Below are 23,999 nucleotides of genomic sequence, written 5' to 3' on the forward strand. Positions count from 1 at the left end.
GAGATTTGCAGATCAAATCTTCTAATATAAAAAACGTGCTGACAAAGTTTTGCTCTCACAGCGTCCAAATGACAATGGTAACAAAAGACAGCTGGCTTCACACACAGCCTCTAACAGGTCAATTTTTTAATTCTGTGCACACAGAGGACTTTAAATTTACTTTTTGATTTCTTACACCCAGCCTACAGTTTCCATATTATCACTCACCTGATGGGCAACATAGGCAGTATGAGAAATAATTTGCTTCCCACAAATTTTAAAAGCAGCTGTGGAAGAGGAATCCATGATAATAAAATAAAAGGCTTGATCAGCCAGACTTGATCGTTTCCCAACCTATGCTCACAGCTGCAGAATACAAACCAGGTTTTAACATAGCTGACATCAAAATTAATTATTACATAATACTTCTCTTCGTTTAATATGAATTGCACATTGATATCCTAAATGCTATTTTTAAACAAAATTGCAGTAAAATATGATTTTGAATAAAACCCACCAGTTTCCTAACACATACAGTTTTAGCAGCAATGGAGCTTTGTATAAATGGGGTCATGTCCTTTAAGTGCCTTTTATCATATTCATTATTTGTATGTTCTACTACTTTGTTATTTGTGGCATTTACAAAAAATCTCTACTCTTTTCACAGCTACTGCTAAGTAAAGAATCCGTATTACATTGCATATAGTACCATGGCTGAGCGGGGCGAGTGATTAGTTCTTCTCTTACTATAATTCTTCTCATTTGCAGGTAGTTACAGAAATAACAACCTATGGCTGTCTCTCCTTTCACAGGGGAAGTACAGATTTATTGTTTGTCCATTCTACAGCCTCTTGGCTCACAATGTACCTTGGCAGAAGATACGGTGGGCTACCAGCCAGTACCATTCCCCTGCGTAGCTCAGGCAGAATGTAACCAAACCCAAAGCATTCAATTCACATTACTCTGGTTTTTAAGCAAAGTGGATTTTATGTTCTTTAAGATATAAATTCATCATGCTGGAATGCACAGTGAGCTTTCTCCCATTGGCTGAAGTAGTAAACAGAATGTGAAATAAAGTACTCAAAAATAAATTAAGGGAATGGTAAAATAAAGAGTCCTGCTGACAATTTCTAACTATCAATCTTGATTGGTCTGAAAAATGAAATAAATGACTGTACTAATTTGGACTTATTTAAATCTACATGACATGTTTTGCTGCAAATAAAAATCAGTCCACAAAAAAGATTTTTTTACAAGAAAAATAGAAAAAGACACAAAGAATAGTTCATACTACAAGTGAAAAATTCATGTGAAAAATAAAGACAGAAAGAAAATTGAAAAACCCTTTAACACTTTACCATGACTGTTAGGAATGGTTAGAGAAATTACTTACCTTTTTAAAGTCATAACAAGATTAGCACAGAGTATTAAGTCAGCTCTTCATTATGGGAGGTACAATTAAAAGCCATTGGTTATAATAAAACAAACTGCTACACAGAGATGAAGAGTTTCCAGCCCAATATGAAAAGCTAACTCTTATGGGAGTACACTTCCACTCAATTTTACAACATGAAGAACAATTCAGAACAATGACATCAAAACATGAGTTATCACCAACAGAAAGAGCCCATTTCTCAGGAACACAGAGCCTGTAGGAGGCTAACCCATAACCTTTATCATTTATGGGAAAGCACGTTGCTCCGCTTTCAGGAAAGCATGCAGAATGTGGAACCACCAGCAGAAACCCAAACGTACATACAGACACAGAGGACTAAGGTACAGCAAAGGAATGAGTTCGCCAAGCTGTAATGAAGGAAGCAGGGTATGCAAAGCACAGCAGCCATTAACAGTTTAAGAACTCTATTCCTCTAACTGTCTCATAAACACCAGACAGGACGGTTTACGAGGTATTGCACCTACTACAACTTACTGTCAGTGAGAAAGTGCATAACTTATATAATCTCTCCTTGAAAGTTCATCAGTTTTATGAAGACAATTTATTCTGTGTGATGTGGGAAAGTATGCTGCTGCTGCTTTTTTCTACGTGTGATTTATTAGTAATTACATAATCTGAGTTCTGTACAATATACTCTGTGCACATGAATGGTCTCTCAAATACTTGCCTGTTTAACTAGATTTCAAAGCACACGTAATCTGATTTATAACTGTAGCGGTTTGCATGGTGTTTCTTGCCTAAAATACCTTTTCTCCCCTAAAAGTGCAATATACATTAATCTGTATATGTAAAGAAATACATAAAATAAAACTAAACCACGAATAACAATGTCTCAAACTGGTGTAATAACACTGTAAAAACTGATTTGGCCTGTTATTCTAAGCAATATACATAAGGTTAAACTAGGAGCAAATTGAAGAAGGCAATGAAATACATTCGTTGGTTTCATTAAAAAAAATGTAAATCTAATCTGAAGAACAGAGACTATTGCTTTGATTGAATTAATATGGAATATAAAAATGCGACTGTTAAAAAAATTTCACAGGAAAAGTGTATCAGGTATTGCATACTTCAGAAAACATTTAACAAAGTATTTGAGGACTAAGTAATCCTATTACAAGATGCAATCTTCCTATTTCAGGAATGCATTCTTATTAAAACAGCACTTTTACACTGAGCTAAATATGTAAGGTCTGGCCATCTGAATTACGACTACAGTCAGTTCAAAACTACAGAATAATTTTTTCTTGTTGTACCAAGAACACCGCTGAAAGGGAAAGGAAAGTGAGCTCAAGGAACTCGACAGCAGCAGACATTACGCATAAACACATTTTTTAAAAGGAGCAGCACTGTTGGTGGGATTCATCCCACCAAAATTTAAATATGAATAATGTAGTATTCCATACACGGAATTACTTATTTGGAGTCAGTGGGAAGAAATAAGCAAAAAATCATTTGAAGTAAAAATAATTTTAGGAGTAGATTTTTACCACTTAATTAGTTCCTATTACAGAAGCAGTATATATAAAAAAGATATTTGGAAAAAATGAAATGAAATAGCAAAGGGCAGTTTTCTGGAATGCAAATAAGATGCTCATAAGTCATTGTCTCTCAAAGGAAACTGACCTTGTCCTGGAGATGAAAAATCATTAGGTTTACTACTAGAAGAGGGTTCAAACAGAGTCTTACACATCAACTAAACTTGCAAGCTGAACACCTCACTGAATGAGAAAACAGGAAGAACTATGACACATACAGCAAAAAAGGAGATAAAATACTAAACCGCTCGTCAGAAAGCTAATGGGAAAGCAAACTTGCTACTACAAACTGGCAGCATAGACTTGATAGTTGAGAATAAAAAGAGGTAAAGGGAAAAGACGTGGGTTTTATTTCTTCACAGGAATTTTAATGAAATGCTTATATTTGTATTAGAAAAAAAAATGTGCTGGATTTTATGCTCTTAAGAGTATGGGACAGCATACAGATATGCTATGTGAATAACACTGGAAAGACAGCAGGTTTCTGAGAAATTTTGTTCAGGGCTTATTCAAGATCATACTGGTTTTGTTCAGAAAGCAGTACTAATTATAATACCCAAATACGGAGAGGACATGCATCTTTTGTAAACTAAAGCACTTATTAAATCAAGACACAGAAATTATTGCCAAATAATTTGTGCATAACCTCCAGCAGATATTTCTAACCTGTGCTAACAGAATCCAATTGTGATTTGTAAGACACAAAAAATGTCTAGAAACACTGCACTTGGGAAAATCAAAACTTCTACTACTTTTATTATTAGCTGTGAAAAAGATCTTTTATTTGTTTGAATAAAAATCTTAAACAATCCCCAAATGTCCTGGAATTATTCTCCAGCTTGAGAAATAGATAGCGTAAATAAAGGCAGAGAGAATAAATTTTCTTTCCAAAGAGATTCAAGAGAAAGAGATTCCTGTTGTCTTTGTTGTTTGCCACAGAAATGGGATTTATTTGCCTATTTTCATACAATCTCACAACCCAGCAATTTGACTGATGAATCACTTAGCCTTACAAGTATATGCCAGATGCCTGAGTTATATCCTATCTGACCAGCATTTAGAGTTTTTAAACTCATAGTCCATTCCAGCTCAGTTTTATAAGCTGCTGTCAATCAGATGCACTAAAAATACATAAGCGATATATAGAAATTCTTGTCCCCAAGTACACCATAAATTACTCTCTAACCCTTGATCTACACTAATAAGGCTGACTTTTTAAAAGGTTTGATTTCTATTACAAGTATTTTGCTTTTAAATGAAATTTCAACTATTTTCATATTTCTATTTCTTGACCTCGCAACAGCCAATTTCAATGCAGCATTAAAACATTGAAATTTCCGCATTACTGCAAAAAACGGAAACTATTTTTCTTGAATGGCATGACCCTCAAAATAAGAATATTTAGAATAAATTCTTAAATGTAGTTAAGCAAAATTGGCAAGCTGAAGCGAAATACAACATTTAGGAAATACCAGGTCAATGTTATGTGTACAACTGTTATTTTTCCTTTGACATGGAGGTATCATGATTTCATCTTAATTATTTTCATCAGGGCTTCTGCATGAGACAAGATAAGGCTATTTCATTTTAATCTCCCTGTTCAAAAACTAGCTTCACATTTTACTTACTAAACATTATGCAAACTCTTCTGAATGTGGAATTATTTAGTTCTTTATAGATTTCTCTGTTGTGCTCGGTTCTACAATATAAAACGTCCTAATACACGTGAAGGAATTTATTTTTACAGTACCTTTGTGAAGCAGTGGGATGAGCTGATTTTACAAGTGGGAAATTGAGACCCAGAGACATCTAGACTAAATTTAGTTGTTGTCATGCCTATAGCTGAATTACAGAATGCAAACCCCCTCAACTGCCATTTATTTCAACTGCATTTGGAGTGCCCAGCATATGTGAACATCACTCAGTATGCTTCTCAAGAAGGACACACAGAAAATCAGTACCCTGGAAAATGGTGTAAGAAGTTTTTCCAGCACAAAACATAAGTTTGCATTAATATGGAGACAGAAAATGCAATGTAGTCTTCCTTGGTACCCATTCAGGGCCTTCTACTATGGCACCGTGTTTTCTGTTCCAGCAGACGGCTGTGTCTCCTGAACTGAAAGCAGGATAGCTGTAGTCACCATTCACCCCACCTGCTACAACTGGGAAACACAATTCGGTCTTCTTAATAACTAGTTATTGTCAATAGCTGAATAAATGTTGATGGGGAAGGAACAGAGCTTTGTTTGGAACTTTTACCTTCTGTTGCTTTTGTTCATACCTGGTCTGAGGCCTAGGGGCCTCCATCCCTTTGATTCAGGGTCTGGCACAACTCTAAAGTAGTTGATTTTAGTTAAGCTTAACAATTTTATTTGAGCTAGGAGCATCAAATTTGAAGGGCTTCCAGTACAAGAGCAAAAACCAGTAAACACAGGTAACAGTAATCTTATATATGGTGTATATTATAGTCACTGATGTATACAGTATGCAGGCAAAACCTCAGACTTGCACACTTTCACATATAAAAATGAATAAAGCTCTTTTAAGTTAAGATTTAAACTAGGGAGCAATAACTGTAAGGAAAATAAAGCTTCAGTCCGTGAATCTATCTGAGCAGTAAATATCAGTACGGTGAACTCACTGTATGAAGAACTAGGTTTCTGCCTTTGAGTTGAGGCAGAAACACAGACCGCATTCCTCTGAGGAGAATCCTTAAAGTGAAATCAGAACCATCACCGATGAAAAACGTGACGATTTCAGAGGGTTCATAAACTATAGAAAGGAGAGGCTGGAATTGAGCAAACACTGCACTCAGAACTATACTGTCACACCCTAGTTAGGAATTATTTTGAAAGTGATCAGACATTGAAATGCAGGAAGAGGATTTGAATTTAGGATTTTGCTTTGAGCCTCAAAGGCTCAAAAGGATAAGATTCCTTTGGTGCTGTCTTGAATTTGGCTGTCTGGATTGCAAGGTCCAGCACAACGGCAACCACCAGCCTCCCCACAGCAGTTATGTGCCTGAGAACAGAATATTAATTTGGCTGGGCTTCTAGCAGCACTGAATCTTGGAAATTCATAGAAGGGAAAGGGATACGGAAAATATTGTGAATAAGGACATTCTTTCTCCCCTCCAGCTCTTAAAAGAAAAACTTTATGGTTATTACGCTTAGCAAAAAAACTTGTTTCCATGTTACAAAACTGCATTTGAAAAACCGGAAAACCAGGAAGATAAGGTAGGGAGCACTGATGGGAACTCACTGACATTTGAGCTATATGTTACTGATACTGACACTGCTGTGTATATTTGATTTCCTTGTGTCCACTAGAGATACTGTCCACTAGAGCTACATGTCAACTAGAGATACATGTAAATTGGATCACACGTATGGCATTTAACATCAGTGATTACTCCAAAAGCCATAACAGCAATGTAACAGAAGCTCTGATCCACTTTGATTTATTACTATTTCAGACTCTAGACTAATTTTCCCTAGATTCTATTCCTGAGGTTGACTCTGAAGAGTTCGACTGCTTTGGGAGCTGCACCTAGAGAGCAATTGCACTGTGTGTTCTTACTAGTGTAACAGAACACAAACTAACGTCTGGTTTCTCAAACAAACTGATTTAAGTAGGAAACCCCAAACAAATAAATACTAAACATTGTATGCTGGGGAGCAGCTTGCTGCTGGATTTAAAAAGAAAACAGTGGTTGTCTAGAAAAGAAATCTCATGGTTATATCTAATCAAGCCAGTTTTGATGCCATACAGTCGACGGTAGGGTACAGCACAAGACAATGGAAAAAAAGCTTTGCTTAAATGGATGTAATCATAGAGAAATAATGACAAGACTGGTTTTGGAAAATGCAAATGTAGATTAAATACATGAGTCTAAACTATAACCAATCAAAAGGAAAATGACATTCATAGGTCTCTGACTTGATCTAATTTGTTTCAAAAGGATTGCACATCTCTACCATAAGGCAGGGTGAAATGTCTCCCTGTTCTGTGGAAGAAGAAGAGGGTATAATTCAGAGATGGGCATTTAAAATTGAAACATAAAGACTCGTCTTAAAACAGAAAGCAAAGAACTTGAAAGTTCCAAATGGGGAAGGATGGAAATTATTCTGAATTACTTGATTTTTAGAATACAGAAAGGTATATATTATCTGGAAAACAGATGTGATTTTATCATTCAATTTCTTAGTGCCTATGCTTCCTAATAGACACTGTGAATTTTATTTATTCTCTCTCTAATAAATGCAGAGCTGGGAAGTATTTTACCATAATAAAAATAAAGAAAAAATGTATTACAATTTTGATAAGTTGAACAGATAAGGTTTAAACCAAAATCTCTAATATGAAATGAGATGTTATTCAAAATGCCACTTTTTACCACTGTCCTGAATGTTAAGTAGTTCTTTGTAAATCAACTTAGTGCTTGAGCTGAACCTATTAGTAGAGAACAAAAGAATAAGTGCAAAACGTTAACATGAAGGGATAATTTTATTTGACAGAAGTCATAAGGTAAGTACCACGCACAGAGAAACTGTAGGATTAAGTAAAATTTTGCTTCTATTTTGAATGTATGAACTAATAATGGATCTAATTTGAGATTCAGCAGTGGGTAAACGATAAATTCTATTTAAAGTACAAATATAGTAACATTTCTTAATGAAGTTTTTAAAAATAATTTTATTGTAAATATCTAAGATGTCATTCATCGAAGTTATTAGTGTATACCGTGATCAGATTATTGCAACAATGCACTCTCCTTCCTGATGTAATTTGAAGTTTTGCCATAATTTCACTCATGAGCTGTCATGAATGCCTTTCTTGATATGACATCTAGCTCTTGTAGCATGTATGGTATGGCAGAGACAATGCTACAGAAGATATTTTGTGCAGCTACCAATCCCGCTAAAAAGAATGAAGACAGAACTAGCAAAGCTATTTTCTACAAATAAGGAAACTGGATCACTGCCTTTTCATAGATTTTTGCATTTTAATGTGCACTGAGGAAACAACGTTTCTCTAACAGAAAGAACTTTAATTCATTAATTTTTCTTAAACCTAGAGTAAGGTAGTATTATTAGCAAAGAAAAATCCAACAGAAAAAATTCTTTAATTCTTTAAATGGCAACTGCCAAATAGAAAGTCTGACCTCTTTTTCACGTTTGAAAGAGAAATTTCTACAAATTCTAATTTTACTTAAAACGTCATTGTTCTATTAGCAACTGCAAAAAAAAAATACAGAAAACCAGAAGTAAATTGTACCAATATGGTGGGACAAAATGCAAATGATTAGTGGATGCTTATTGGCTCTGTTGTGTTCATTTATTTCTAAACTGTAGATATCACAGATACATAAAGACATATATTTCTTTTAATCAAGATATTTTTCTGTTTTCAAGCTGAGGAACTTATTAAGGACATACCTGGCAACTTAATTAAAGACACATTCATAAATAATATGAAAACCTCAGCATTCCCTCTAATGGAAAGACGTTATTTCAAATTTCAAAGATCATCTCTACAAAGCATATGGTGTTCATAAGGCAATGAGACTGGCAATCTCAATTTAATGTGGCAATTTTTCTTCAGTGGACCAGGTTTTTTTATGTCAGATGTAAAGAACCAAATTCTCTATCTGCTGGACTTCTGCTTGAAAGCAGAGAAGAGAATGGAGAGGAACCGCTTATATTTACTTCATTTTGTCTCCCCTAACCAAGGCACAGCCTAATTGTAAAAATTGTAAAAAAGAGCAATCGTTGCTTATGCCATGGAAGTGATCTTATATTAAAGAAAATAAAGGCACATGTCCATTCTTATTGGTCATGGTCTTCCATCTCCTGAAACACTTTTTCAGTTTAATTATGTCACCCTGTGATTGTAAGGGTTGATTGAAATTCTCTATACTGGAAAAAAAGAGAAAGATCTCCAGCTGATATATAGACTGAAAAGTTTATAAAAGAAAAAGCAAAGAAAAAGGAAATCCTGTGCCAGAAATTACTACATGTGATTTTTTTGTGCTTTCCCTGTTTATGGGAAATATGGGATGTATTCATATTACAGAAGTGTTAAGTTAATTGATGCAACGAAATACAAACTTTGTGCCACTCTAATCAAGCTTGTGCATAATGTTTTCAAAAATGTACAAGTTGAGGGCATAAATATTGAGTACAAGACCAGTCTAATAATCTGACCAATAACAAAACCATATCATTCACTCATTATACCTGAAAGTCTAAAGACCACCTATGGTATTCCAAATCTATTTACATTTCTTAGAATCATGTCATACTTTTCTTGCTGTTATTCTAATGATCTTCAAAAACAGTGCTAGAGACAGACCTTTGACAATATGCAATTCAAGTTTCAGACACTGTATATCGATATTCACGCGGGATTTTCCTTTATATTAAAATATTTCCGTAAGTATGAAAACGATACTGACATTAAAGCATTCTGGGGTACCTAAGAATTTACTGAAGACCTTTTCAGTTATTTGACAATTGCACAGGCAATTATCATGGTTGAATTAATTCTAAATTTTTATCTGGCAAACTGCTTCCGGAAAGTTTTAAGTTACAATATCAGAATAAACTAATTCAAAAAGTGCATTCATTGGCCCACTGGTTAGAGATCTAGAGAGAAATGTTTTAGATAAAAGAGTAGGAAACCAAATTTAAAAAAAGGATGACAAAGTATAAGGGGTTGCCACATTCTTAAGCTAGCATGAGGAAGCTGGCATACCTTCTTGGAGCCAGAAAAGCCTTCTGGAAGTCCTGGATGCAGAATTTTCAGGTAGGTAGGAAATTCAAAATGTTGGGCTCACTGTGCGCACATTAAGGATGCTCTTGAATTTGACTGTCAAAAGTAGTCAACACCTACTATCTACAACAGATATCAACACAGAACTTAACAGCCTATACCTAAAATTGAATTCTAGGTTCTATGCTGGTGGTAAACACCTGAAAGTCAGAGTAGCACTTCTCGGTGTTTCAGCACTACCTTCTGTTCAAACTAGCCTAAGTAGAAGGAGAAACAGTCTCTTACCTGGCTTTAGTTCTAAAGAACAAGACTTGGTTATTTACAACATTTTGTAATGCATACTATAAAGAATGCTTTAACCTAGAGCACTTTAAAATCTTCCTCTTGTTCTCTGAATACTGTTGATATTTAATTCCCTGCACTGGTTCCTCTGTTCTTCTATTATCAGGTAAGATAATGTAAGTCTTTGTTATTTTATTAACAATGCTAAGTAAACAATGAAATCTCATCAATCTGTATGATGCCAATACGTATTCCAAAGCTATTTTTATGGAAATAATGTACTTTGTGGGAGAGAAAACTAACATAAAACTTCGCCAATCTTTGGTAACACAAGGCATCATGTTCTAACCACTCAATGAAGCTAAATAAAACATACGACAAGCTACAGACCTGAGTGTCTCCCCCTTTGAAAAACTTTTTTTTTTTTTTTTTAAAAGCAGGAGATAGCACTGCAGTAAACATTTCGCTGCCACTATACCTTCAACAAGCAGATCAATAGGTTTCCTTCATTACACTTTTAGCCAAACACATAGCGCATGCAGAAGCCAGAGGAGAGGCAGATAAAAAGAGTGAGAGAGAGAGAGAGATTGATGCTGGTAATAAAACGTCTGAGATATAAATGAGAATAAAAAATGGGGCCATTGCATAATACTCCCTAAGTGTAATTTTATAAATTAGGAGAATATGGACCTTTGTTGGTCAATCCGTTAGTTTTACATTTTGTACAGTATTTTTAAGACACAAGCTCAAGTCAGAGTACTTCTAAAAATGCCAATCTGATTTAATAATTTCTTATGTGAACTACTGCTATTAAAAAATAAGTTACTATGTTTTGTGAGACTTGGATAATAAGTAAATTATAGATATATTACACATATACTATACTGCACAACTGCTAAATCAGCATAATTCCTAATTAATATTTCTACTTTTAGAAAAATCATTTTAGGAGTCCTGCTAACATTTACAAAAATTACAGGCATGAAGCTAACTGCTTTTCATGAAGGGGGAAAACCTTTATTGCATATTGTAAAATTCAAAGAGAATATGAATTTGCATTTTATCATTATACATTTTAGAGCATTCAAGCTTTACTTCTCTTGCCACAAGGGAATAAATTTTAAAGAAACTCACTTTGATTTGATTTAACTGAAAAGGACCAAAGACAGCAACTCATTCAAGACAAGTGGAATTGTCAGGGTGCTGACTGGGGCTAAGTAGGTATGAAGTACTAGTACTCTATAATGCATGGAGTTTGACAAACTATGAAAACCTTTCTGTAACTAAATGGAAGCAGAAGTTTTAAAAAAATTTCTGAGCATTCCTCACACACAGGCATCAGTTGCCCATATCCACAGTTTCACCAGTGCAACTGGTGACAATAAAAAGGAACAGGTAAAAAGAAGCTTTTCCTAATTATTGGACTCAAGATGCAAAATAGCCTCTACAAGGATGTTTTCTATGAAAAAAAAACTAGTCAGCAAATTCTACCTCAAATTCTCCACAATGTAGAATACACAGATCCCATTTCTCTTCTGCTGGAAGATCTTTCACTTCTTCAATCAAAGACCTTCTATGTAATTTTTGGCAATCTTAGCTCTAGGGGTGCCAATTGATCCAATTCCAGAGCTTTTATCAACAATTCAAATTGTAAGGAAATTTCTTATGATGAATCTACAATGTCTATTTCTGAAAATCAGATTTCAGAAATTGTTTATATCAGGTTATCTTTTCTTTATCTTTTGTTGTACCTTTCTCAGAAGGCATGTTCAGCTGACTTCCCACAGCACTGATTCCATTTCTTTCGTATCCGTGTTCCTGGTGTCCTCTGAAGGTCCAAAGCTATTTGGTGATGTCTCGGACATATAAAATTAAGCAGCTCTGAACTTGGTGCTTAAGAATCAGTTTAAGAAAAATATTTTCTTGGAATAAGAACCACAGAAATAGGTGTATACACAAGAAACAACCTTGAGATCCTATCAAAAGTGTGGTCCTCTCTTCCCGACAGATATGAGAAATTATGCTATACAACATTACTCCTTTTATTCCCCTTGATCAAAAACTAATGGCAGGCTTTTTGGATTCCATTTGACAATACCTCAGTTTGTGAGATTTTCTATCATATCATTTAGAGGTCAGGATGTTTACTGAGAGCAGCCTTTCCCATTTTCCAAAATAACAGCAGATGACATCGAGCATCGCTGGACATGCATCCTGACATTAAGCTGCATTTCTCAACGACGAGTCTCTTCCAAAGTTAAAAACTGCACTACAAATGTTTTATGGACCCCAGAGAATCTCCAATCCCTCCCTGCCTCTTCAAATAGCTACAGTTGCCACAGAGATCTTCAGTTTCAATTGAATTGTTCCTTTGGATCTATCATTGGCTCAAATGGTCTGTTCAAAAATACTCAGGGTGCTATCCTGCCACCAGAGAAGAATGTATCCATATTTTTTTTTTACACCTTCAGTTTGCAGTTTAAAAGAGGGCAATCTAGGTCTTGCACTGTATGGTTCATCAGCATGAAATGCTGATCAGCTGAAAATTTTTTAACTGCATCACAAGATCTGGTTCACTAGGCAGCCACGTTATCTGCATTTCAGATATGAAGATCCTCCCTTCGGATGGAGTATAAAGGACAAATTGCTTGTACAGTCACGCAGTGCCACCTTGGCACTTCAGCTAGCAGAGTCTTTACTACAAATTGCAAAGCCATCCTTTGTGGACAGTGTTCACTAAGTTTTCATGCACTTAATACTCCAATTTTCTTCTTCAATTGCAGTAGAATCTAACTATTCCAATATCACTAATTGGTACTACAGCCTGATAGCTTTGAAGAAGGCAAAATAGTTTTTGGGATCTGATCAAGCAGGAGACCCATACACGTTGACCAGTCACCAGGCACAATACCTTGGTTTGTATTTCTTTGGAAGACAGTGATCCCTCCAGAACAAGAATAGGACAAATGGCTGAAGTTGCAGGCAAAGCCAGAAGGGTCCAGTTTCCCTGAAGATGACTTCATAATCCATAGGTGCATGTTCAACATTTTTGCTGATGTGAACTATCACAGTTTGGAAACAAAGTGTTATCAAGCTGAAATGCCTGTTAATCCAGTGCTTTTTCTTAATTTCACAGAGATCATTCAGAAGAATGGCCGGTTGAGTGAGGATGGCATTTGTCTTGCATCTGTAAGCACTAAAACTAATTTCTTGCTCCTGTATTAGCTTACAAAAAAGTGTTTTTGTATGTGTATGAGTATAGTATTACTAATTTATTCCATATCGGTGTTTTGATGATGATCATGATAATAAACAGTGAGGCTTTCATATAATACAGTAACGAGGCACAACAAACTGCAGAATATGTAACAGGTGCTTTTAAGAACACATACTTGATTATCATTAAAATTACTTGTCTCCTGGTTGAGCCAGACAGCAACTATTTATCCATGACAGAAAAACTGATAAGCATCTGTCTTCTTAACAACTTTTTTATTATATCTTTTGCCTGTTCATAGACTGAAACTAGAAAAAACCCTTTCTATTACTAAGGATAAGGAAGTGCAAGGAATGATTGCTTGAGAAGTCGAAGCTTTTGAGAACAAATTAGACACAAATCAGCAAGGTACTGCTTACACACAGATCTTCCTGCTTAGGGACAAAGTGACTGAGTAGGTGAGCTCCTTATGTTTGCATTTTGTATGATAGAACATTCACATCAGGTCTAGAACTTGGCCCACAGCGTGAGATAGCATAAAGTTTTTTGAAGAGATCTTGTCAACTATAAGGGATTCTTTTAAAATACAGAATAAATAACTATATGTGCTCAAGACTGATTCGGTATTGCAGAAAACCTCAAGCCCATCTTTTCAAGTCATCCATTAATCAATTATAATATGATGAAGCCTAAACTTTACACAGTGGGTCATGGCATTAATTTGACAGTATTTTATAAATTCTGGTTTTATCCCATGATGTTGTGAATTCTAGTTTATCGTAACATCTTTCTCCTTTTTTTTTTTTCCCATCCCAATTACAATTGAATGCATTTTTCTTCTCAATTCTTGCTAAGATGGTACTATACCTTATTACAGAAGACTACCACGAAGCTGATAGGGAAGTATTTAGAACAGTATATGCGTTTTGGCAGGTACTGACCCAAGTTAGAGCTTTGGGAATTAATAATGAGCTTCAGATATCATAAAACCACCTATATCTAGACAGGTAATTAGTAATCATAATGTGATGGCCATCTTTCCAGTTTCACTGCCTGAAAATGGGTCAGACTAACCAGTAAAGCATTTTGCAGCCTGGACATCTCTAAGTTTATTATTTTTATTTTGATGTAAGAGATAAAGAAGGATGCTCTTATTATATAATTTATGCTCATATGTTATGTAGCAGTTGCCTAGCTAGACTACACATCGTGGCGGTCCCAGACTGGTACAGTGATTTTAAAACCATGCTGAACATGGCTGCAGATTGATCATGCAAAATCTGCCCCCCCAGCTGATTTTGCCCCACTTGTGCACAGTGCAATGCAGAAAAGAAAAAAGTAAATAAACCCAAAAAAGTGTGATGGGCGAGCAGGTCGACTGTGTGAGAGAACACGTGCAAAGTATACCTCAGAAACACTATAGGTGGATGAGCACGAAGGGAGCCGAGCCTGGTTGTGCAGTGGGGAAAAGAAAACATTGTTAAAAAAGAAATGGTGGCACAGTAAGGGTCTCAGAAGGTTTTCTGTATAGGTGGTTCCAGCACTGAGGTAATAGCAGGGGGTTCATTAAGTTTCCACAACCAGCTATTTCAGAAACTACAAATTTATGCCTTTTAAGGTGGAAGCTTCTTAAAAGAAGAAAAAGGTACTCTAATTATAAAATAATTAAAACTAACGATGAATCTATCAATCCTTCCTCCTCTAAATAACTGACACTATCCTTAGGACAATAAGGTATTCTAGGATGAAGCTTTACCTATCTGTCATTTAAAACTACTAGTTTTATTCTAACTCTGCAAAGGGTATGATGTGAAAACCCATCAGAGGCCCTATTCTTCCCTGTGTCACCTTTATATTTTCAGATGCTCAGAACCAGCATTTTTGACAACAGAGTTTTTTCTTCAACCTCACTGCCCCAAAAACCAGAATAACTTGCAAAGTTACACGATTAATGGCCAGATATAGGTCAGTAGAAATCTGCAGATTATGTCCCTAAGCAATGTAAAGTGCTGTGATTCTTGAGGGATACCGTCCACTGTCAAAAGCTTTCAGCACAAACACAAGTTAGTTGGCAACACTACAGTTTTACTTATTGCTTAAGAAACCTTTTTTTTTTTATACAAGAAGGCCTTTTTTCTATACTATTAATCACTCAGACATAATTTAAGTATTAAAAAAGGAGTCTGCCATTATTTATAGGATTTCTTTTCCTAACGAATCTGAAAATCCTTCCTTTGGTTGAAAACATTTAATGTTTCAATTACAAAGAGTAGTCCAAGTTCTAGTTTGTCTTTTTTTTTTTCTCCCTTAATTTTTGTTAGATTAATAATGATCTGATGACAACTGGCTGTGAAGAAAGAGTAAAAGGCGGAGGTTTGGAATTGTACTCCTCAAAGTTTTGAAGAACTTGGCTCATCTTGTTTACTCCTCACACTAACTTACCAGAGTACAAGGGGTATGCTAGACACTTGTGTACTTCTTTAATCTTCTCTTAGACAGCTACTATAAGTAGAATGCTATTACTTTCCTTGTCCAATTATCCTGTGATCTAATTATCCATATTTTTATTAATATCTAAGATAAACTTAATATTTCACTTCAGTCTTATTCGTATTAGTATTTAATCACTTTAAATAATTCTGTATTTTCTTTTTCATAGTTCCAGTTGTAGAGAAGCAAATTATAATATTCCCTTCAATAAGGTACCTGTATATTTTATTTCTCCCTATGCTCACACACACATACATACAATTTTCCTTAATCTCTTAATCTCACTCACTCCAAATTCCAAATTCTTTTTTTGTTATTCATACCTGTATAAACTCTCAATTTACCTATGTCATTTTCTCATAATGATGAAATCGAAGGTATGCTAAGTGTTCTAGTCTCAAAATGATTTATTGTTCTTGAGGAAATGATTATGCTCATACCACACTTCTGTACATAGTGACTGCTGTTTCTTTTATTTTCAATAGGATCATACAATAAAACTGTTTAATCTGCTGCGCGCTTATAATTTCCTCATCATTTCTACGTCATTGCTTTCTTGCTAAGTAGTCTCCATTTTTGAGCATCTGCCTGATCTCAGCATTTTGTAAGTGTATTGCTTCTGTGTTATTAAAATTAAATGTAAATACTTTTCTAAACCCTATTGATGATTCTGCAATCTATACCCTACTCTGCTTACAATTTGTTGTCATATATGAACTCCAGTGATTGTTTCTTCCAGTTTGAGAGAGGGGACAGCTCTCCTTATTTTGTGTGCTACCTGACAACCCCTATATATTACATTAGGTGAAGCTAATGTGCTAACATTTGAGCTGTTGGGCTCTTTCCCCCCACGAACATCCAAGTTAAGGGGCCATGTTGTCAGTTACAGAAATTCCCCACTGTGAGAATGACTTTAAAAGAGCTATGCTCACTTACACCAACTGAGGATCTCATTCAAAGGCTGCAAGAGCAATTCGTTGTTAGTCCCAGGGCCTTACCGGCTTGACTCAGATCTTTAATAATGGAATATTAAAACCAGGAATAAGAGTCCCGTAAATGTAATCCTTCATCATGATCAAAGGCGGCAGGTACTTAAAGTAAGACAGAACACTGCATGCAGGAGACTGTAGACTCTGAGAGATACAGCTCTGTTTCATTAAACGTCATCTATTTGACAATATTTGGCCTCTGCAATGAATTCTGAGAACATTTTTCTTGAACAAATCCAGAACCTTTGATTTGGAACTATGCTTGTCAAAAGCCATACAAAAATTGTTTTGCATATTACTTGGGAACTCTGTGTAGAACTTCATATTTAGATTTAATTTTTTTTTTCTGATAGGCTTTCCATAACATTTTTCTGCTGAATTTAAACTTCCATCTAAAATTCTTAGCCTGCACAATTACAAAAAAAAAAAAAAGTATCTTCAGAACACAGATTGGTGCAGTATTATTCTGTTCAATCTCAACTGAACTCCACACTTTCAGGAGGGTATCAATTTTAGCAGGAATTATGAGTTATAAAATATAAACCAGTCAGCTGTTTCACTGTTGATCATCTCAGTAGCTAATGCACTTATTTGTTACTGCTGCATTAAGGTGAACAGTAGGTGAATGCTAACATGTCCAAGTGACAGAAGAATAATTTTTCTGAACAGTATTTAAATTCAGCTTTAAACAGAGGTCTCTGGGAGACATCAAAGGATTAAGCCATAAAAAGAACTGGAACGGCTGCAAGGAAGATGAATGAAGACCTCAAGAAGAAATGGAAAAACAAATCTCAGGTCAGGATGACTTTTTTTTTAAATGGTTATGCATTACTGCAGATATTAAAAGTAGTGTTTTAAAATGAAAACTCAGACCCCCAAACTACTTAATAAACTAAAATTTTCATACACGTTTTCAGTGCAATTTTATTTTGAGTATCTGTCAGGCTTTCTAAACTGTTGGTGGAATCTGGAATATTCTGCAGAATTCCAATGTTCCTACATGTTTCCAATGGCCTTTGAATTTAATCTGGAAAGCATGTCTTTGCAATTTATTCTGGAACAAAGGTTCCACCTTAATAGTATACACAATTGTGCAATAGCATTTCATTTTCACTTATGGGGCTGCCCATCAGATACTATACATTCCCCCTCCCACACCATTCAATACATTTGCCACATTGTAGAAGTATTAACAACGTACATCTAAACCCCTTTCCAAAAGCAGTATGGAAGAAATGAAAATTATTTTAAAGACAAACTTTTAACAGATGCCTCATTATTTTCTTTCCAATTGTCCACTATTTAGTAAGGAATTTTTCTATTCTTTGATCAGTCATTTGTATATTGTCTTTTAAAATGTTGCCTTATGTCAAACATCCATTATTACAGCAAGAATCAGAGCAGCAGTGACAAAGCAGCAGGTTTTAGCTATATGTTATTATACTTGCAATGTGTCCTATTTGTTTTAAGAAACTTAAAAGGCATATGCAAAATATATGGAATATTAGTTCACAATCTGACTTCCTTACATTGTGTAGGGTACGGCCACAAAATAACGGATAAAGTGGCACAGAGGAACAGGACAATTTAATGACAACTAATTTGTCATGGCTAATGTGATCACAACTTTTCCTTTGAAACCTTTCCCCATGTGACATTCTGTGAAATAATGCGTGATTAGAACATCTTTTGTCTAGTACAAAGTTTCATGACATAATTTTTTTCTGGCTTTATATTTATTCACTAGTACTAAATCATGAATTTAAGAGTGAGAAGTCTAAAATAAAGGAACTTGCTTTGTCTTGAATGTGACTAATAAATTTGAGAGACCACCAAATCTAAAGTATCACACAGCTTGTTCCCCCCAAAACCTGATTTTTTAAAGATTTGCCAGGGAAAAGATACAGTCCTTTAATCAAATTTATTTTATAGAAAGCTGCAATATATTAGCAGCTCAATTTCCTTGTGTTTGACCTGCAAAAGATTATAAACTCAGAGACTTCTATTTGACAATAAGCAGAAATCAACTTTGTCAGATACATAGCTGGATATGCAAACACATCCAAAAGGGGTAAAAATTATCAAAGCATTATTATTACCAATATTATCTTGCACTATACAACAATAGTGGATTACGCATTAGAATGATAGTGCTGAGAATGATAACAGTCATAGTGTATGGAAGACACAAACAGGACATGAATCTAAATAAATTCTTCTGAGAATCTTCACTGTAGGGATGTGCAAAGAGACAAATGGTTACTAACTTTCACATCTACTATGCTCACAACTGTTCCTTTTTTCGAATTTTCATTATACACAAAGTTATGCAGCTAAAATTCACTTCTATAGAATTAATTGCTGAAAAGCTGATCTTAACTTATGAGGTGAACTACTAAACACAAGGCACTGCTGCATGTATTGTTATGTTGGATTTGACTTGCTTTATTAAATAGTTCTGTGAAAAATGGACAACTTCATAGCAGTGTCGTGACTGATATGCTAGATCCTAATCCTTTTCTCAAGATTTTTTTTCATTAAAGAACAAACCTAATGCATAAGAAATACGCTGAAGAATTTTTTATATAAATCTGCTAAAAAACCAAGGAACAAAATTTGCATAGCTGGCATTTAACCAAATATTAACCTATTTTCTGAGATAAAATAGGGACCCGGAAATATTAAAGGCAAAGACAGAGGTACATGTGAACCTATATGCTTTTGGGTTACCTTATATCAGCCATAGTTTTCAGTTCAGGGAAGGCTATCAATCACTGGCAGAAGATATTTTTATCCTTTAAATTAAGGATATCTATTTTATTTGTTGCTAAGCTTAATATTCAGGAAACTTTTAGATATGTAACCTCTATTTTGGAAAGGGATTTTTTTTTAGTTGCTGTAAAGCCAAGCAGTTTGATTAGCGTTCATTAAAATGTAGTAGGATATTCTTTTAAACAAAACCTGTCAATTAGGTCAGGTTTCTCACACACATTAAAATGAAACCCCAGCTAGAAAAGAAAGAAAACACAAAGGGAGAAAGAGAGAAAGAAAGAAAAAGATGGGGATGAGAGGACAAACCAAATCAGATTTGGTGTTACCAGCCAGTGGAAGTTTAAAAAAACCAGATCACCGAGTGAAATCGTACATTTACTCGGAGAGAGCATCCTTTGACATTGCCTTCTAGGTGATCTCTGAGCTCCTCCAGCTTTCGATGGAGCTACATGTAAACATCAGAAAATGAATTGAAAAAGCAACCTGTTCTCTTGTCACACTTTTTTTGTCTTTTCTTTTGTTCTTTGTCTCTGTGTTTTTGGTTTTTTAATAAATCATAGCATAACACATTTCTCACTGCCTCTGGCAAAACATTTCAAGACATCAAAGTGCTTTAAACAACACAGACATGCAAGCTCAGTAAACCTGGAAACTAGAAACAAGATACTGTTGCTTGATTAACATGGCTCTTTTTTCAGTACAGGGGAAAAATTGAAAAATCATCAGACAGATCATTCTAAAGATAATGAATCTCTGCTATATTGTTCATTTATTAATTTATTTGCTTGCTTATTGGTAAGGCTGTGTTCTAGAATTTATTTCCATCAAAAAAAAACTTTTTAGAGGTAAGTTTTCATGTTTGGGAACATCAATTATGGTTTCCCATTTTCTGTAAGGATACTCACATACGATTTTGTGTCTAAATATATATTTTGTGTCGTGAAATTAAATCCTGGGCAGTCAGATACAGAAATAATAATCCTAAATTAGGCGTCAGTGGGTGTTCATAAAAATAATAGGTGAATCCACCACCTAAACAAGCTACACCTTCTGCAAATGTATACGCATTACGCATCTAGAATTGTATGTGACGACTCATTAAAACGCAGAGGTCACAGTAATTACATACACAATTTTCAAAAACAGCACAGAAACTGTGGCTGTTTTGTATTTTCCTCCACGTGAATTCAGTGGTCCTGAACATCTCCCACTGAAACAGTGCCTCATTCATGTACCGTGCTCTTCTCACCTACGCTGTAACTAAAACCTCTTCCCAAAACACAAGATGAAAAGATAAAGCCTCACAGACAGTGAGGAATGCTACAGATGCCTCTAGCTGTAACTTGCATAAACAAATAGCAACTGGCTTCTTTTTCTATGCTGGGATCAATTTAAACGATGGCACTACTGGAAAGAGGTGCATAACTAACTCTTCCCCTCCCCTTTATGCTCAGTGAAATCACATTTTCACAAAGAGCAGCTGTAGAGCAGCGTTAAAGAACAGAGAGGATGGCTTGTCCTGGAACAAAGGCAATACACTCACATACAAAACCAAAAGAAAAGATCAAAAACCAAGAAGGCAGGAAAGGCAAGAAGAGTGCAGAAGAAAAATGAAATACTTAGTGCTTGAGAAAGTGTTAAAAGGAAATAAAGTGGGAAAAAAGCGAAAAATTGGATGGCTGAAAAAGAGGCAACTGTTGATGTGAAACCTTAACAGAATGGCCTGGACTGCACATGATCAGCATCTTGGTATAGATTACATCCTGTGTTTTAAACCACTTATTAGAGTGCAACACTATGCATGTGGGTACTGATTTAGACATCTGCCTGTTCCGTTAAGTGCTCTAAACATTTTAGTATGTTTGTACAAACGTAAAAAAGGCAGAAGGGACTAATGATTACTAAAACAGTGGCTCCATTCTTATTAGCCTCACATGAATCTCTCTCTCATTTACTCTTTATTTACTCTGATTTTTTCTGATTTAAAGGCTAGATATATGTGAAATATTCAACTCTTTTGTAATGTCTTTTGCAGAATTAAATGCAAAAAGTGTAAGCGCTATAAAAATTTAATTATGTTTCAAGACGAGAAGCAGTAGTCTGAAGATGAGTAAGTCACTTCTCCATGTAACAGGCAGTTAAAAGACAACAAAAAAACATAGATCAGAGAAGTGGTTTAATCATGATCACCAATTTACAGGCACTTCAAAAAAGTTGTTACTACCTCTTATTTGTGGTGACATTCAAAGCTAACTAACCAGCAGCCTGCCTTCAGGAGGTTGTTCTATGTGTAGCACAGAAACAAACAAAATGTGACCCAACAGCAATAAGAATACTAAAATAAAAATGATGGGATGGTGAGAAATGGAAAAGCCCCTTCCCTCCCACCCCTCACCTCCCCCTTTAACAGGACAAGTGTAGGCTATAGAAGAAAACTTGCAAAATAAATGTTAGAAACATATTTACTTTGAGGGATCCAACTCTACTAGCAACTCCTTTGCTTTCATCCGGCCGTCTAATTTGCTACAATGGGGGAAGATGGGTAAAAAAGACAGAAGATAAAGAAAAAGTGAACTTAAAAAAATTTCCACACAATCAGTTAGCAGTACATGCAAGACATCAATTTGACTCTCTGAGACACCTCTAGAGGACAAAGACACAGACTCTAATTTCTGGAATAAATGATGCTTTATCATGGCATTTTAAACTTGCTTTGTTGATCATTTTTATTTCAATATATTACCAATCTGGCACATATGTTGCATGCTGAATTCACTAACATTTCTTAAAGAATACAAGTTACTTATCTGATTTAGATATGAAGAACAATGAAGTCCTAAAACTCTAACTGAAGAAACAAACACCCTATACCTTCTACAAATCATATGATCATAGCATGCTATAACTGGGACGATCAGGCCTGGCAAGTATCGTGATTGATACGTGACAGAATGCAATATAGATTCCTATGGACCCAGGCCTAGAGATTTTAGCCACTGCTATCAAGATTCCCAGTTAAAAATTATGCTGCCCAACCAGAAAATTTTAATGCCAGACCAACATTAGATTTTTATTTTAAATATACCACGTATATAACCTCTCCCCCAACATCTCCTACCTGATTACTTTTCCTTTATTATATATGTTTTTTTCCTAGATGATGCAGAGGATGGAAGAAACAAATGAGGTAGCTGCTCAAAAGGCTTCATACTGTTAGAAGTACGTAAAATAAAGCATTCATTTACAGGAAAAATTCTTTTCAGAATTGCTGAATCAAGTAAATAAACCTCTTTTACTGATAAATTAAACTTGTGTCATACCATTGGAAGCAGAGAGGAACAACACAATAAAAATGATTTTAGGGATATCATTCTAGTTTGAGTCAAGACTGAATTGAAAGTTTTTATTATCTGATGGTTGTTTCACAGGTTGTGTAAAACAAAGTCCCACACAACCCAGATGAACCCTTTCAAACCACGTATTAACTGTCTTTTTTTTTAAAGAAATCTCAGCAAGGAAGCCAAAGACTTAATGAACCATGGAAATTCAACTATGGTTTATGTTCTCTGGAGCACACTCGCAAAAGTACAAGTTAGATTGACACTGTTTTTACCTGACCCATGGAAAATAGACAAATTAATATTCAAAACACAGTCAACTGAATTTTTTTTTACTTGTACTAGGTTCTCAAGAAAGTAATGCAACCAAGCAATATATTAAAAATCTAAATATTTATCTAAATATATTTATCTAAATATATGCTTCAACAAGGCCAAGTGCCAGGTCCTGCACTTGGGCCACAACAACCCCATGCATCGCTACAGGCTTGGGGAAGAGTGGCTGGAGAGCTGCCTGGCAGAAAAGGACCTGGGGGTTCTAATTGACATGCGGCTGAAGATGAGCCAGCAGTGTGCCCAGGTGGCCAAGAGGGCCAATGGCATCCTGGCTTGTATTAGAAATAGTGTGACCAGCAGAAGGAGGGAGGTGATTGTCCCCCTGTACTCAGCACTGGTGAGGCCACACCTTGAGTATTGTGTCCAGTTCTGGGCACCTCAGTATGAGAGAGATATTGAGGTGCTGGAGCGAGTGCAGAGGAGGGCAACGAAGCTGGTGAAGGGCCTGGAGAATAAATCTCATGAGGAGCGATTGAAGGAGCTGGGACTGCTTAGTTTGAGGAAGAGGAGGCTGAGGGGAGACCTCATCACTCTCTACAACTACTTGAAAGGACACTGTAGAGAGGTTGGTGCTGGTCTCTTCTCACAGGTCATTAGTGATAGTACAAGAGGGAATGGCTTCAAGCTGCAGCAGGGTAGGTTTAGGCTGGACATTAGGAAAAAATTCTTCACAGAAAGAGTGGTCAGACACTGGAATAGGCTGCCCAGGGAGGTGGTGGAGTCACCATCCCTGAATGTGTTTAAGAGTCATTTAGATGTGGTGTTAGAGGATATGGTGTAAGGGAGAACTTTGTAGAGTGGAGATGATGGTTGGACTCGATGATCCCA

General features: G+C 35.6%; 1 protein-coding gene across 41 annotated transcripts in view; it reads right to left on the reverse strand.

The window, feature by feature from the left end:
- GPHN (gephyrin) overlaps positions 1 to 23,999 on the reverse strand; it is a 300,307-nt gene that overhangs the window by 57,551 nt on the left and 218,757 nt on the right. For 9 of the 41 annotated variants that reach the window (XM_074584925.1, XM_074584917.1, XM_074584922.1 and 6 more), the window contains 3 exons: positions 21,964 to 22,020; positions 19,871 to 19,942; positions 14,654 to 14,695 (listed from right to left, as the gene is read on the reverse strand). The exons of 13 other annotated variants lie outside the window; for them this stretch is intronic. In XM_074584925.1, coding sequence (XP_074441026.1) covers positions 14,654 to 14,695; positions 19,871 to 19,942; positions 21,964 to 22,020 — 171 coding nt within the window. The remainder of the gene's footprint in view (positions 1 to 14,653; positions 14,696 to 19,870; positions 19,943 to 21,963; positions 22,021 to 23,999) is intronic. 19 more of the 41 variants (XM_074584947.1, XM_074584936.1, XM_074584927.1 and 16 more) reach the window with 3 other exon arrangements.

Source organism: Larus michahellis, chromosome 4, assembly GCF_964199755.1.
Source record: "Larus michahellis chromosome 4, bLarMic1.1, whole genome shotgun sequence".
In the NCBI taxonomy this organism is placed as follows: domain Eukaryota; kingdom Metazoa; phylum Chordata; class Aves; order Charadriiformes; family Laridae; genus Larus; species Larus michahellis.